At 44.2% G+C, this 17,097-nt stretch overlaps 1 protein-coding gene across 3 annotated transcripts in view; it reads left to right on the top strand.

The window, feature by feature from the left end:
- Positions 1 to 17,097, top strand: part of MIPEP (mitochondrial intermediate peptidase) — a 199,571-nt gene that overhangs the window by 172,026 nt on the left and 10,448 nt on the right. For 2 of the 3 annotated variants that reach the window (XM_074330043.1, XM_074330041.1), the window contains one exon: positions 1,587 to 1,863. The exons of the other annotated variant lie outside the window; for it this stretch is intronic. In XM_074330043.1, coding sequence (XP_074186144.1) covers positions 1,587 to 1,681 — 95 coding nt within the window. In that variant the 3' untranslated portion in view covers positions 1,682 to 1,863. Of the gene's footprint in view, positions 1 to 1,586; positions 1,864 to 17,097 lie in introns of those variants that run through there. 3 annotated transcript variants of the gene reach the window in all.

The following is a 17,097-nucleotide window of genomic DNA, read 5'->3' as shown; positions in this document are numbered from 1 at the left end:
GGTGAAATATGTTTGTAAACTCCACCCACTTACGGACTTAAGAGCTCCAACCTTTTTCCCAGGGGCTCCTAAGAAATTGCAAGTCTAGTCATCGCCCTTTTAAGATTAAGACTTGAAGACAAAGGAGACATTTTTGTCAGCTTTTTAAAAAAAAAAATCAAAGAGTTCTTGGAATTTTTTTGACTGCACATATATAATATAAAAACTAACTTCAATTTTTCTTATTTGTGGAACTACCTTAACACATTGTGTTTTCCTTTTAATTCTGTACAGAAGTTAGTTCATGTTGACACTTGCCAAACATTTAAATCTAATTAAAGCGAGGATGCCATAACAATATACCAAGTGAATTCTTGCCCCAGTAACTTTCATTATCCCTTCGGGTCCTGTCATCCTCCTTTTTGAACCTTCATCTTTAGCAATCACATCACATACAAAATTACCAAACCGTTGAGCTCTGACCAGATTCTACCTCAAAATACCATGAGTGTATGTTTTTCTCTTGTTGTTGCCACAATTGCCATTCTCTGAGATGGGGAACTGGAGAAAGAGGTGTGCTCGTTGGGTCTGTCTGCCGAGAAGGACAGAGCAAGGTCACAGTTACATTGGCAGTTTGTTGAGTTGAAATGAACCACTTCAAAGGGACAGGAGGGCCATGCTTAGCTAAATAGGTTTGCTCGGAATTAAGCGGGTTTTACCTCCTGACAGTTCTTGTCATTTAATTATAAACAGCCAGTCATTTAATTATAGAAGTTTTCACATACTAAAAGGGATAAAATGGTGTAATAGATTAGCACGTGATTGAAAGCCATGTTTCAATGTTTTCCCTACAATTGTTCTCTGTATTAAGAAACCTGGCACATAGGAAATGCCTGAAACCTGATTTATCCATCACATTGCATCTACCTAAGTAATAACCTCCATCTAGAAAATACGATGTGAAATGTGTGAGTTTAACCATCAGCAGAGACGGCATTTCTGTAGTTAACACAGCTGGACCAGAGGAGATGCCTTCTTTCATCCATAGAGATCATTTTACTGTAAAACGAAAGCTGTGTTTTGAACCTAGCTGCTCCTTATTTCTCAGATAGTTCCTCAGATGGAGCTATTAGAATTTGAACTTGAATGGGGATGAAAGTATTACAATATTGTCCTTAACTACTCCAGGTCTAGTTAGTGACTGACAAGTATGTGTTGGGAGCTACTGGTCTTATGTACACCATACAAAGCAGTCCGTGGGCTGTTTCCTACAAGGTCACTCTCCCTGGTGGGAATGACCACGTCCGTGTGTCAGGTCCTGGGCCCACCCCCCTGAACTCTGTGTTCTCACTGCTGACTGAAGTCTGGATGCCTGCACAGGGGTACCCCACCCCCCAACCCCCCGCCCAGCAGTGAAACGTGACGAGCTGTTGGCTTTGCTCCTGTTCTCCAGCTGTTTCCCTTCCCATTCCTGGTCACTAGTTCCGAGGCTCACAGTCGTGTCGCATCATGTCTCCCCCAGGGCCCCCCCCACCCTTACCCCAGCCCCACGAGGCCACTTACGGTCAACATACATTCTGCATTTCCCCCCTTTCTGCCTTTCTCAGGTTCTCCTCGCCACATGAAGGGCCCTAATATGGACTTCAGTCGTCCCCATCTTTCAAGTTTTTACTCAGATCCCACCTCCCACAAAGCCTTCTGAAGCTCTCCATCGGAATTCACCTTCTCCTCCTGTTCTCCCACCAACAGCACTTCATGTGCTCTTAGCATCCACAGTTTTCTTTTGTCCATACAGCGTATGTTGAAAATTTTCAAACATTCAAAAAAGTTGAATGAATAGTACAGTAAACACTCATATACTTGCCATTTATATTCTACAGTTAACATTTTGCTATATTTGCTTTATCACGCGTCCAGCTGTCCATTCTTTCACACACCCCTCAATCTATCATAGATATTATATGTAATATGCATATGTTTTCAAATCAAGTTACAGACATCAGTACATTTTACCCCTAGGCACTTTTGCATGCATAGCATGAACTAGAGTTCAATAATTATTTTCTTTTTTAGTGAAAATTTATATACAGTGAAACACGCACATCTTTAATGTACCATTTAATGAGTTTTGACACACGTTTGCACCTTTATAACAAATCACTTTCCAGATACAGAACATTACATCAAACCAGGAAGTTTTCGTGTGTCCCTTTTCAGTTGATTGCCATCTCCACGCTCAAAGGCAACCACTGTTGTGATTTTTTTCACCATAGATTAATTTGGCCCATTTCTGAACTTCATATAAATGAAATCAAACAGTATGTACTACTCCCTTGTGTGAGGCTTCTGGCATTCAACGCAGTGTGTTTGAGGTCCGTCCGTCCATGTTGTTGCCTGTGTCGGAGGTGGGTGGTTCCTTTTGTTGTTGAGTGGCATTCGTTTTGTGAATATACCACATGTGTTTATCCATATACTGTTGATAGAAACTTGTGTTGTTCCCAGTTTGGGGATGTAAAGCCCTTTTCTTTGCTGACATGCTTTCATTTCCTTTGGGTAAATATCTAGGAGAAAATTGCTGGTTTACAGGGTAAGCATTGTGCTTATTAGTTTTGTGAGAAACTGCTAGACATTTTTCCAGAGTAGCTGGGTCATTTCACCCTTTTCGCACTGATGTATGACAATTCAGGTTGCCCACAGCTCTGCCTATAGGTGGTGGTGTCAGGCTTTCTCATTGACCTGTTCTGGTGGGTGTGTCATGCTGTCTTACTGTGGTTTTAGTTTTCTTTTCTTGGATAATGATAATGTTTTGTCTTCTTATATGAAAGGTCTGCTCAAATCTTCTGTCCATTTTTAATTTTAAAATACTTGGATGATGAGTGGGAAGAGTCCTTTATATATATTCTGGAGACCAGTCCTGGTAGAGCTGAGTATTTTCTCCCATTCTGTCATTCCTTATTGATTTGTGTAATGGTTTCTTTTAAAGAGTAGAAGTTTTTAATTCTGATAAAATATATCAACTTTTTATGGTTTTTATTTTCTGTGTGATCCCTAAAAGTCACAAGGATATTCTATACTTCCTTTTGACACTTCATAGTTTTAGCTTTTACAATTAGGTCTGTGCCCATCTCAGATTAATTTTTATGTATTTGGTAGGGTCAAGATCAGTTTGCTCCCCCATCTGGATATCCAGTTACACATGGTTCACTTTTGTGGTCGTGTCCTTCTCGCCCTCGTGTTGTGACTTTACCTGTTTGACCTTCAGTGATCATGACCTGGCCTGATCCTTTTCACACAGCAAATACTCAAGACATGTTAATTGAACTACATTAAAGATTTAGAGGATGATAGAGGGCTCTGGCAATCTTTTAATGTCTCAGTGTTGGAATTAGTTTTATGGGATCCACCCCCCAAATTTCATGCTGTGTATAGAGCCCCATTTATCCCTTGAGTGACATTATCTGCCAAGACTGTAGGTTGAGACAGCAGGGCTGACTGCTTGAATCTTTGGCTTCTTTAGAGTGAAGAATGGAGATAAATTCAGCTTTTTATTATATGAGTAACATATGCCAGACACCGTGCCTCACTGCGTTCCACTACATCTTATTGTTTCATCTTTATAGCAACCTTGTATGTTAGATGAGCAGTTTTGAGTACTGGAGATTTTAAGTGACTCCTGCATTGTACAATAAGTAAGTTGCAAAGCTAGGAGTTCTCCAGGATAGGAAAATTGGGGGAAAGCCAATAACTTGATTCTGATAGGAGATTTCTGCAAAAGAATCAACACTTGATTGCTTTTTAAAGTATATAAAACTTGGTAATCAAACATATTAAATTCTGAATCAACTCAAAGATAATTAAAAAATTCTTGTAACGTCACTCCTAGTATATAATGTATCTGCAAAATAAAAACCCTTGGAAAACATATTTGGGCCTAAATGTCTATGCTAAGTTTTGATTAGATAGTAAAAAGGTATTGACATCCTAAATGTCCACACACTGCACAGAACGTTTTGTCATGTTCGTGGTACAAACACCGATCAGCGAGACGCCATATAGGATATCAAGTGGCATGTCGGTTTTTAGAGCCAGAGTTCCAGGGGTTTGTCTACGTTGCCTGTAAGTCTTAGCAACACAGCAAACTCGTCCTCCAAAATCAAACTCCTTCTGTCCTAAATCCTCCTGAGTCTGTAATTGGTGCACCCCAAGTTCCCCAGCTTCTGAAGCAGACACCCCGGTGGTCCTCCTGGCACTGTCACCTGCGGAGTTAGCACTCAGCGTCCCTGCTGCACGCACGTCACTTCCTCGTTACGCATCTGTCTCAGTAAGGCAGGGAGCATGTCTTAGTCATCTTTGCTTCCCTTTGCGAATGACAGTTGCCGAAGATGTATCAGAACATTAGTAAAAGCCTCCAGTGTAATCTGGGCAGAGAGGAATAAGGGTCCACGGATGTTCAAAGGAGGAGCCGCTACAGGGAATACCCCGCGGGCGGCTGTGAACCGTGGAAGGAATGGAGGGTTGGAACCCGAGTCTCCCGGAACTCCTTAAAACTCTGTCAGATACCGTTATCGTTCACAATGCTTAGGATTTATGGAAATTTCTCTGTTTGCTCCCATCGTTGCTTTAAGAAGAACACACAAAAGGGCCTGTGAGGGAATATGGAGTGGTTATTTTTTGGAATTTGTAAGAAGGGTTAACCGAAGAAACACCCAGGAAACCTGGACCAAACCAGCCCTCGGAAAGCAGCCCCAAGCCCAGCTGTATGTCTGCATTAGAACTGGTGTGGAAACCTCTTCTGACCTGTCGTCCTGCATTTCTTGTCCAGTATATTTCTCATGGCTACTTGGAGAGAAGGCATTGCCCACAGGGAGGGAGCGCAGGCGAGATCTTGGTTTAATTCTGAAGTACTGGCTTTTAGCCTGTTTGGCAGATTTTTGAACATACGGAAATCTACTCAGTGAGCTAGTAAAAACTAGAGCATAGAGTTGTTAAATTTAAGGTCCGGGCATTTCCTCAGTGCAGCCACTCTCCTGAAAGGATTGAAGCCTGTCACATCCTTCCCCGTGTGCTGAGGCCAAACTGCTCTGAAGAGCTCCACTTTGAGCTTTTTAACTCGGGGTGGGGGGTGGGGTTAAGGTGGATTCATTAAAATTATTACATTTATTAAAAATTATTAAAGTTACTACCAAATTGTGTTTAGATTTCTTCCGACGCTACTTTTTAAATATAGTCTTGTAATTGCTTATGCCTAGCTAGTAGAAAGATTTCTTATTTTCACAAAAACAAAAGTGGGGGGCGCAGGGGAGAAGAAGGCCTAGTCGTTCTAGAATTCCCAGCTCAGGACAGGGATGGCCCTCGGGAGGATGGCCTGGCAGGGTACTACGGCTGCCACAACCACACAGAGGCTGCGGGGGTGGGGGGTGGGGGGTTGAACCAGAGCCGTTTTCCGGCACAGGCACCCTCAGCGAGTTTGATGAAAATGAATCACATAAATAGGTGCTTAGTCTCCATCTAAAGGACAGACACCACGTGAGGGGCACCGCTGGTTATTCGATGAGTTTTGAAGCACTCAGCTCAGCTCACTACTTCACAAGACGATAGGCGCTTGGATGGAAAAGATGGAGAGACACACACGCGCTAGAAGAGGCAAGACGTGGGCTGTTTGTCACCGCTGGAGAAAAAGCACGTGGACTGAGAGCAAAGATCATAACTGTGCACAAAGGACGGCTAGGAAGATGCGAGATAAGCAGTGCAAATAACTGTGCAGCACGGCATGTTTCTAATAGTGCTCTCATTGTCTGCAGACTGTTTATGAAAGAAGCCAGGTCCGTATCACAGATGGCTCTTTATTGGCTGACTTATGGCTCACTGTGTGTTCTCAAAGTCCCTTTACTTTTTAGTTTGGAAATTAAAAAAAAAAAAAAATGATAGAAAGCCAGAACACGTGCTGCGGTCTGAATGTGTGTGTCTTCCCCAAATTCGTATGTTAAATCCTAACCCCCAAGGTGATGGTATTAGGAGGTAGGTCCTTTGGGAAGGGGATTAAGTCATGAGAGTGGAACTCTCAGGAATAGGATTGGTGTCCTCATCCTAACACAAGAAGTTCTAGAGCGATCCCTTGCCCCTTCTGTCTCATGAGGATACAAGCACGAATGAGATCTAGAGATCTGGAAGCCACAACAGGCTGCTGCCACCAACACAGTGCCTAGAATAACATGGATGTGGGAAAGCTGACGCTAACCGACTCCTGCCCCCGCCCCACCCCCACACACAGTTGCTTGCCTGCAGAAACCAGGCACAAGGGGCTGGGACGATGGCTTTCAACACACTTGACCTTCTAATCTCACAGAAGTGTATCCCATCAGTGGTACCTTATTCACCAACAGAACACAGGAGGTGGTGTTTACATATCCAGCCCTTTTACATGAAAAACTCTTCCCTCTTCCCTGAATCCATCATCACCCAAACACATGTAGCTTTAAATGGCCTATTTCTGTTAAAGGCCGCACATCTCAGTCACCGAAAACCCAAACCAGGAAGTAAGTCTCCTGACTTCCTCTCCCACATCCATCGCATCCCCTACGATTCTCCCTCTGCCTGGCTGTCCAGTTCTCTCCTCTCCTGTCTCCAGGCAGCCCTCTGACTCAGCCCCATTTCCTGCCACCTGAACTGGGACCATCACTGTTTTAGACCCTTCTAAAGCCCATTGCTCACCATGTCACGTCACTGCCAAAAAACCTGCACTGGGTCCCTTTTGCACATTTGAAACAAAATGCCAGACTGGTTAGTATGAAACTAACGGCTGCCCACAGCAGGTCCTGTGTACCTTGCACCTCACCTCCCACAGGTGTGCCTTTCACCTGCGGCTGCTTCTGCCTGGAATGGCCTGCCTTCTGCTTTTCATGCCCAGATCCTGCACTCACCTCAGGGTTCCGCTCACATATCGTTTGCCTGAGACCAAAAGTAGGTTTCCTTCCTTTGATCTTGACTCATAGCATATAATTAGATCGTTTAAAAGCTCTGGCACTTTCTACTTTATAATGTATTTATTTGTGAACATGTTTATCACCCCATATTCCCTCAGGTGAAAGGCCATATCTCACTTGTTTTGGAGTGGGTCCCTTTCATTACGTCTTGCACTTTATGGCAGCTCAGAATTTAATGAATGGATAATGCACATTTTATGGAGTTCCTATGCAATCTACATATTACTGTGCTTTTCTATCCATGAAAGGGACGAGCCTGAAGACAGAGAGCCAGGAGAGTGAGGTCTGCGGGTTCCTGTGCCCCCGTCACCCAGCAGTGCCTGAGCCCGTGCTGCCCTATTCCTCTCCCAGCTCCTCTCACTGGAGTTCTCAGTGTGAACACAGGTAACTTGTGAACACAGAGGCTCCTGGGGCGGGAAGTAGGGCAGGCGTGGCAGTGGTGCCTCCCCTGTACTCAAAGCAAAGCTGGGGCAGGGAGGGCAAGGCTTGGGGTGATGCTGGCAACAGGAAGGGCCCCAAGACCAGTGCCCCAGAAGGCATTTAGCTGTTTGTGTCCTCTACCCCATTTATGCACAGAATATGAGCTAAGGTAAGGGAAGATCTTCCCTGGCAAACCTGAACTACACAAATGCTAGCTCTATGCTGAGCCATGGACGGGGAGAAATTGATACAAACCTGTAGGCGCGTGACAAGTAAATCACAAACGGTACTTTAACCAGCTCCCTGGTAACCGGCAGTGATACGCCCCTGGGTCTTTGTCAGTCCATTTGCAGTTGAGGGTGAGTAAGGAGAAAAATCTATGCGGAGCCCAGGCACACGCATTCTTCTGGAAAAGGTAAGGGAAAAACCACGTGGAAGAGCGTAACTTGGAAAATTATTTTGCAGAGGAAGTAAAGCCCATGTAGAAACCCTCTCTGGTATTCTTAGGGAGGACTGAGAACACACGGTGTCTAAGAAAGCCACAGAGAAAGAGCACGCAGAAATAAAATGATAGGACAAGCTCAAAAAGGAGATGGGTAGCATAAGAAAGAAAGAAATGCAGAGACACTGAAACACGGTGCCATGATTTAAAACATCATCAAAGCAGAAAAGTGCAAAATTACCGAGGGAAGCCCTGGGAATCATCTCAGGATGCTGAGTGGAGGCATGTGGGTGGAGCTGGTAGCACGGAAGCGGAGGAGGGCACCACCCCCTCCAGACCTTCAAGTTCCTGAGGGGGAAGCAGGCACGATGAAAGGAAAGCAGTAACAAAAATCCAATTCTTGTGTCCGCGTGTGTTCCCAGTGCTCAGGACAGCGGGTACCACGTTGGAGGTGCTCGGGTGAATGCATACTATGCAATGAATTTAATAAAACTTGCTTGACATGAGAAGAAAAAATGAGTGTGCGATTTAAAAGGGAATCCTTGTTGATTGCCCAACAGTGTGACTGTACTTGATGCCACTGAACACTTAAAAATAGAGAAAACGGTGAGTTTTGTCACGTATATTTTACCATACTTTCTAAAAAAGGAAAAAAAAGAAAGAAAATCCTGCATTCCACATCAAAACAAACGAGCAAAACAGTGGAAAGAGAGCCTCACCTAGACACAGTCTGCCTTTTCTTTTGAGAGTTTAAATGTAAATATAAGAAAAATTATAAACCAGCATACCCAAAATTGGGCTTTGCAGAACAGTTCCCAGGAAATGTTACTCAGTGTTCTGTGGACTAAAAGAGTCCCTTATTAAATCCACTGGGGAAATGCCACCTAAGCGCTGAAGGTTCACTGTAGACATCAGCAGGCCTCTGATCACAGAACACACAGAGCGTTGCCTGTATGTCCCAGTGTTTCCAAACATATTTGAGTATAGAACCTGCCCTCTGTTGGAGTATCTATGGAGGACATTTTTCACAATCCTGAGAAATCACTGCTAAAAGCATTCAGCTAGAAACAACAGGCACACGTGTAAAGGAACAAAAATTACGATGATCCCAGAATCGCTGCAATTGTAAAATGCGATTGCACAACACCATTAAAAGCCAAAGGACAATGAAAAACAAGTTTTGGGAGGGAAAGGCTGAGATGCAAAATAGCATTCTCAGATATACAAGGGCTCTGGAAACATCTCCTCTTTGTACCCTTCTTTAAAAATTGCTAAAAGAATTAGTAATTTAGACCAAGCATCAAAGCAAAGAAAATCTCTAAGGAACTTCTAAGAATGCAGAGGGGTCACTGCCTCTTTTTACAATAACAGCTGGATAAATCATAATAGCAAATAATTTTATTATGAATGCTTTTCCTTATGATGGGAATAAACCCATAAGCACACAGAAATTCCTCTGGGAAAAATTCTCTGCTGCAGTTAGGATTCACCACCAGCTTCCAAAAATCCAATTTAAACTACTTATGAATATGTAAACACTAAAAAACACAAATAGAAATAGAACTGGAGGATAATGAGTAAATAAATGTTAACATGGGTGTTTTTAGCATTAATACCCAAGGTTTAGCCTGATTTGGTAAAAGTGATTGACATAAAATATTAGTAACAATAGTGCTTGACATTTATTTAGTGTTTTCCCGTTTACAAAGACTGTGGCCATACAGTTATCTCATGGGATGTTTACCACCTACAAGATAACAAGGCAGGGAGTATCCTAACTGTGTCCCTCGTGAGGCAGACAGGCTTGGGGACTCGTCCAGGGTCACAGAGCTGGTCCTTGGCGGATGCAGGCCCAGAACGGGCTCCTTTGGCTCCTTGCCCACTGCCCTCCACTTCATGCACGTCTCAGACGACCAGGCTTATTTTCTGCAGGCTCTCAGGGACACATTAGACACTGACAGAGTTGAGGGGTCCCATGACCCACACAGGCCACAGGCCTTACGTCCTACACCGTCTTTGTGCTTGAGGAAGGCAGTGCCCATGGACAGATAGAAGATCAAGTGAAATACGATGTGATGCTACAATGTCAGACCAGGAAAGACCCAGGCTCGAATTAGGGCAGTGTTGGGACAGGCAGATGGAGAGGAGAGAGAGAAATTCTGGAACACTCATTGACAGAACTTGGTAACAAACTGAGTAGTGGCGGGTGGAATTAGGTAAAGATGGCACCTATGTGTTCATGTAAATCATGGCCTAAACTTGGTTTTAGGAAGGAATGCCTGGGGAAGCAAGACCTTGGCACAGGCTGTGGTGGGCCGTCAGTGACCATCCTACAGGTGGATATATCGCTTAGTCTGCATCCTTGGAGTGAGATCACAGGGTGAGCCATTCTCCAGGTACATTTCTCTATCTCATCTACAAAAAGATCATGAAGGAACGTGTCGGGTGCCTTTCTTAAATCCAGGTGCATTAGACCAAGGTACTCCCTAGGTCTGAGGTTAACTGCACTCCATAGGCACTGTGCTTGTGCTTTCCAACAGTTTCTCCTCACAGCAATATTTGGGGGTGAGATGGTCCCCATTAGAGTGACACTTGGGAGCCGATATAAGAGCCGATTTGAGCACATGCAGTAGTGTGGTATCAAATCTGGATGGTGCGTCTTCATGCCTGCCAGTTGGGGAACGTGTCCAGGAGAAACCAGTCCTGAAGCAAAATCGTGAAATCCGTGGTAGGTCGGTCAGCAGGTGTGAATTGGAAAATTAACTCAAAAGAATGCTCGTGGTAGTCACCTTGGCAAAGCATGAGGCTCTAACCTGCCCATATTTGAATCAAGAATTCGGCATTTTGTAATATGAAATAGGAAAAGATTTAGGAATATAAAAGTAGCTAAATACATGAAAGTCCCAGGAAACATAGAAATAATACTGCATGCATGTAAAATGCATTTGACCCAGGGAGGCCCCAAAGTAACAGAACGTTTTATCCATTTTCGTGGTATAAACACCGATCAGCGAGACGCCATATAGGATGTCAAGTGGCATGTCGGTTTTTAGAGCCAGAGTTCCAGGGGTTTGTCTACGTTGCCTGTAAGTCTTAGCAACACAGCAAACTCGTCCTCCAAAATCAAACTCCTTCTGTCCCAAATCCTCCTGAGTCTGTAATTGGTGCACCCCAAGTTCCCCAGCTTCTGAAGCAGACACCCCGGTGGTCCTCCTGGCACTGTCACCTGCGGAGTTAGCCCTCAGCGTCCCTGCTGCACGCACGTCACTTCCTCGTTACGCATCTGTCTCAGTAAGGCAGGGAGCATGTCTTAGTCATCTTTGCTTCCCTTTGCGAATGACAGTTGCCGGAGATGTATCAGAACATTAGTAAAAGCCTCCAGTGTAATCTGGGCAGAGAGGAATAAGGGTCCACGGATGTTCAAAGGAGGAGCCGCTACAGGGAATACCCCGCGGGCGGCTGTGAACCGTGGAAGGAATGGAGGGTTGGAACCCGAGTCTCCCGAAACTCCTTAAAACTCTGTCAGATACCGTTATCGTTCACAATGCTTAGGATTTATGGAAATTTCTCTGTTTGCTCCCATCGTTGCTTTAAGAAGAACACACAAAAGGGCCTGTGAGGGAATATGGAGTGTTTATTTTTTGGAATTTGTAAGAAGGGTTAACCGAAGAAACACCCAGGAAACCTGGACCAAACCAGCCCTCGGAAAGCAGCCCCAAGCCCAGCTGTATGTCTGCATTAGAACTGGTGTGGAAACCTCTTCTGACCTGTCATCCTGCATTTCTTGTCCAGTATATTTCTCATGGCTACTTGGAGAGAAGGCATTGCCCACAGGGAGGGAGCGCAGGCGAGATCTTGGTTTAATTCTGAAATACAAGCCGTACGCTGCTGTGCAGGTAGGAATTCAGCAGGAAGCATCGCAGAAGCAACATCGTGACCATGGGGAAAACTGTTTTTGTGGCTTTTTATGTTGAGTCCTCAAGGACAAAGTCATTTTGGCTCTTTCTTACCAATCGCAGGGGACGAGGGACTGTTGGCTAAGAGTTTGGAGCAGGAGTGAGGGCTCCAGTGTGGCGGGGAGGCAGGAAGCACCCTCCCTGGGAAAGGATCGAAGCCTGTCACATCCTTCCCCGTGTGCTGAGGCCAAACTGCTCTGAAGAGCTCCACTTTGAGCTTTTTAACTCGGGGGGGGGGGGGGGGGGTTAAGGTGGATTCATTAAAATTATTACATTTATTAAAAATTATTAAAGTTACTACCAAATTGTGTTTAGATTTCTTCCGACGCTACTTTTCAAATATAGTCTTGTAATTGCTTATGCCTAGCTAGTAGAAAGATTTCTTATTTTCACAAAAACAAAAGTGGGGGGCGCAGGGGAGAAGAAGGCCTAGTCGTTCTAGAATTCCCAGCTCAGGACAGGGATGGCCCTCGGGAGGATGGCCTGGCAGGGTACTACGGCTGCCACAACCACACAGAGGCTGCGGGGGTGGGGGGTGGGGGGTTGAACCAGAGCCGTTTTCCGGCACAGGCACCCTCAGCGAGTTTGATGAAAATGAATCACATAAATAGGTGCTTAGTCTCCATCTAAAGGACAGACACCACGTGAGGGGCACCGCTGGTTATTCGATGAGTTTTGAAGCACTCAGCTCAGCTCACTACTTCACAAGACGATAGGCGCTTGGATGGAAAAGATGGAGAGACACACACGCGCTAGAAGAGGCAAGACGTGGGCTGTTTGTCACCGCTGGAGAAAAAGCACGTGGACTGAGAGCAAAGATCATAACTGTGCACAAAGGACGGCTAGGAAGATGCGAGATAAGCAGTGCAAATAACTGTGCAGCACGGCATGTTTCTAATAGTGCTCTCATTGTCTGCAGACTGTTTATGAAAGAAGCCAGGTCCGTATCACAGATGGCTCTTTATTGGCTGACTTATGGCTCACTGTGTGTTCTCAAAGTCCCTTTACTTTTTAGTTTGGAAATTAAAAAAAAAAAAAAATGATAGAAAGCCAGAACATGTGCTGCGGTCTGAATGTGTGTGTCTTCCCCAAATTCGTATGTTAAATCCTAACCCCCAAGGTGATGGTATTAGGAGGTAGGTCCTTTGGGAAGGGGATTAAGTCATGAGAGTGGAACTCTCAGGAATAGGATTGGTGTCCTCATCCTAACACAAGAAGTTCTAGAGAGATCCCTTGCCCCTTCTGCCTCGTGAGGATACAACCACGAATGAGATCTAGAGATCTGGAAGCCAAAACAGGCTGCTGCCACCAACACAGTGCCTAGAATAACATGGATGTGGGAAAGCTGACGCTAACCGACTCCTGCCCCCGCCCCACCCCCACACACAGTTGCTTGCCTGCAGAAACCAGGCACAAGGGGCTGGGACGATGGCTTTCAACACACTTGACCTTCTAATCTCACAGAAGTGTATCCCATCAGTGGTACCTTATTCACCAACAGAACACAGGAGGTGGTGTTTACATATCCAGCCCTTTTACATGAAAAACTCTTCCCTCTTCCCTGAATCCATCATCACCCAAACACATGTAGCTTTAAATGGCCTATTTCTTTTAAAGGCCGTACATCTCAGTCACCGAAAACCCAAACCAGGAAGTAAGTCTCCTGACTTCCTCTCCCACATCCATCGCATCCCCTACGATTCTCCCTCTGCCTGGCTGTCCAGTTCTCTCCTCTCCTCTCTCCAGGCAGCCCTCTGACTCAGCCCCATTTCCTGCCACCTGAACTGGGACCATCACTGTTTTAGACCCTTCTAAAGCCCATTGCTCACCATGTCACGTCACTGCCAAAAAACCTGCACTGGGTCCCTTTTGCACATTTGAAACAAAATGCCAGACTGGTTAGTATGAAACTAACGGCTGCCCACAGCAGGTCCTGTGTACCTTGCACCTCACCTCCCACAGGTGTGCCTTTCACCTGCGGCTGCTTCTGCCTGGAATGGCCTGCCTTCTGCTCTTCATGCCCAGATCCTGCGCTCACCTCAGGGTTCCGCTCACATGTCGTTTGCCTGAGACCAAAAGTAGGTTTCCTTCCTTTGATCTTGACTCATAGCATATAATTAGATCGTTTAAAAGCTCTGGCACTTTCTACTTTATAATGTATTTATTTGTGAACATGTTTATCACCCCATATTCCCTCAGGTGAAAGGCCATATCTCACTTGTTTTGGAGTGGGTCCCTTTCATTACGTCTTGCACTTTATGGCAGCTCAGAATTTAATGAATGGATAATGCACATTTTATGGAGTTCCTATGCAATCTACATATTACTGTGCTTTTCTATCCATGAAAGGGACGAGCCTGAAGACAGAGAGCCAGGAGAGTGAGGTCTGGGCGTTCCTGTGCCCCCGTCACCCAGCAGTGCCTGACACACAGCCATTACAAATTATTGAAATGAACGGAACAGGAAGTGGATCGTGTTGGTCAAAGGAGGGAAGGGTTTCCGTTGGGGAGTAGAGACAGTGTCTAGTGCCGCAGAGGTCCAGGGGCGCCCATGGAATTCCGGAACTAAGGCAATGGTGAGTGGAGAGAGAAGCCAGACAAAAACAGTTAAAGCACAACAGATGAGGAAATGGAAGCAATGAGTAGAGATTATTCTTTCAAGAAACCTGCCCAATGGGAAGGAAGGACAATGGGATGGCCTGTGACGTACAGGTGACGTCTGCTCTGAGGAGCACAGAGCCCCGCCAGTCCACGTGTGAAAGCAGCAGAGGGGGCTGGTGCAGATGGGTGTGAAAAGTGCAAATGATGCCCTGTACACCCCCAATCCCAGAGCTTGATCGTCACGTGCCCACTTTGCTGTCATCTAGGCACCCCATTCTCAAGATAGACATTATGAACATTCATTTTACGTGTCAACTTGGATGGGCTGTGGTACCCAGATATGTGGTAAAACATTATACTGGGTGTTTCTGTGAGGGTGTTTTTCGATGAAATCAGCACTGACATCGGTCAGTTTGAGTGAAGCAAATTGCCCTCCATAATGTGGGTGACCCTTCTCCAGTCGGTGGAAGACCTGAATAGAACAAAAAATTGACCTCCCCCAAGCAAGACAGAATTCTGCCAGCAGAATTCTCCTACCTCCCCAGCCTGCTGGCCCACCCTACAAATTTTGGACTTGCCAGCCTCCATAATCAAATGAGCCAATTCCTTAAAATCAATCAAGATCTCCTGAAGATCTCTCTCTCTCTCTCCACACACACACACCCTATTGGTCCTGTTCCTCTAGAGAACCTTGACTAAAACAGACTTTAACAAAGTAGCTCCTATCCAAGGATGAGAGTCAAAAGTGGGAGATGTATTAGCCACAGTAAGTGAAGCATAATGAAAGGAACTGGGCAGGGCTGGGAGAAAAGAAGACATGATGCTTCCTGCAGACACTTTAAGTTGCCATGTGGGAAGAAGGATCAGGGGTTCCCAGAGGGCAAAACTTCAATGACCTAAAGGGGTAGAGGCAGTCTAGTTTTGACTCAATATAAAAAATTATAAATATTTTACTACAATTTTTAAAAATTAATAATGCAACATATCTAAAACCATTGAATTATGCACTTTAAATAGGTAAATTTTATGGTATGTGAATTTGATGGTATGTGAATCTCAATAAAGCTATTTAAAAAAATAAATCTATCTTCCCAATATGCTATGAACAACCTGAACCCAGGATGGGTATCCTTTCATCTTTATTTATTCAATGAATAAGAAAGTGTCTGGTACATCTTTGCCTGTATCTTCTTCAAAGCTTCACTGATGGTTAGCAAGTTCTTGCTAAGTGATCTTTTGCCGTAACAGTTTTCTTCCTGACTCTGGTAGATATGTTTACTTTCTTTCCTTATGTGGGTGACAGGTTTCAAAAGATGTTTGATTGGAAGTGCAATTGTTTTTGTATGCTTTCTTGACTGATGAAACATTTCCATTTTGTTATGAAATTGGAACTTCCAAAAAGTATCTAGTGCATAATAATGGTTATAATTCTCACTTCCCTCCCTTTTCCTTTTAATGTCTATCTAAACACTTTTTATTCAGTTTTTACATCTGAATAATGTAAATGAAATACATGAAAAATAGATGAAATATTGTCAGGTAGAGAAAGGTAGAATGAAGATTCATTTTTCTCTTGCTATGCAAATGACTGTCTCAATTTATCTTCTTCCTACAAGATTTTTAGAAACACAAACATTTTATTTGTTTACTCTCTTGTCCACAAATGATAGAATGCAAACTTGAATTAACTTGAGGCTAATGGTGGATTTCTTATAAGGACACTGCTAGGGTGTCTCATGGCCACACAAAGACTGTCACCAGGGGTTTGGATGCTTATGGCTGCAAATAAGATAAATCTGGACTCAAACTTGGGTATTAGACTTAGGGTGATCACTTCATAAGTTATATAAATGTCTAATCACTATGTTGTACACCTGAAACTAATATAATATTGTATGTCAACTGTAGTTGAAAAATAAAAAATCTAGACTGAAACTGGGTTAAACCACAAGGAAAAATTATCATGTCGTATGGTTATAGGTGATCAAGGCCATTTCAACTCTGACTGTAGAAGGGCTACAGGTTGGGACATTCAGAGCTGTGACAGCTCACTCTCTTTATCAAGAGGATTCTGGGCCCCATCTCTTAAAAGAAGGGGTATTTTCTAGAAGTTGAAATTTCCCTTCCTTAGTTGACTAACATATTTCCAAGTATATTAAACAGACTTGGCTTAGGAAACTGAGTCAGTTCAGGTCTTTTGAGAAGCAGATTTCAAGACAGGATTGGAAGTGCAGGAGATTTATTGGGGGAAATGGCTGTGAAGGATAAACGGAAGTAGGCAGGTACACTAATGCAGGTGTGACACCGGTGACAAGAGAGGGGTGGGGAAGGATTATGTGTCAAGAAAAGTGTCAACTCAGTACAGCTCTGGGAATATTTCAGGCGGGGTAGTGGGAAGTCCCCGTGTCAAAACTGCCCATTTTAAGAAGGATCCTGCATCTCACAGAAATTATCCAGCATTCATATGGAAATGTAAGGGATTCTGAATAACCAAAACCGTCTTGAACCAAAGAAACAAAACAAACAATGTTGGAGAACTCACAATTCCCAATTTCAAAACTCACTACAGAACTATAGTTGTTAAGAGAGCGGCATACGGATAGACACACAGACCAATGGAATAACATTAAAAGTCCAGAAATGAAGCTTTGCATTTGTAGTCAATTGATTTTTGACAAGAGTACTAAGACAAGTCAATGAGGGAAAGAATAGTCTTT

This window comes from Rhinolophus sinicus, linkage group LG04, assembly GCF_036562045.2.
Source record: "Rhinolophus sinicus isolate RSC01 linkage group LG04, ASM3656204v1, whole genome shotgun sequence".
Lineage (NCBI taxonomy): Eukaryota > Metazoa > Chordata > Mammalia > Chiroptera > Rhinolophidae > Rhinolophus > Rhinolophus sinicus.
This window is presented reverse-complemented; position numbering and strand designations above follow the sequence as displayed.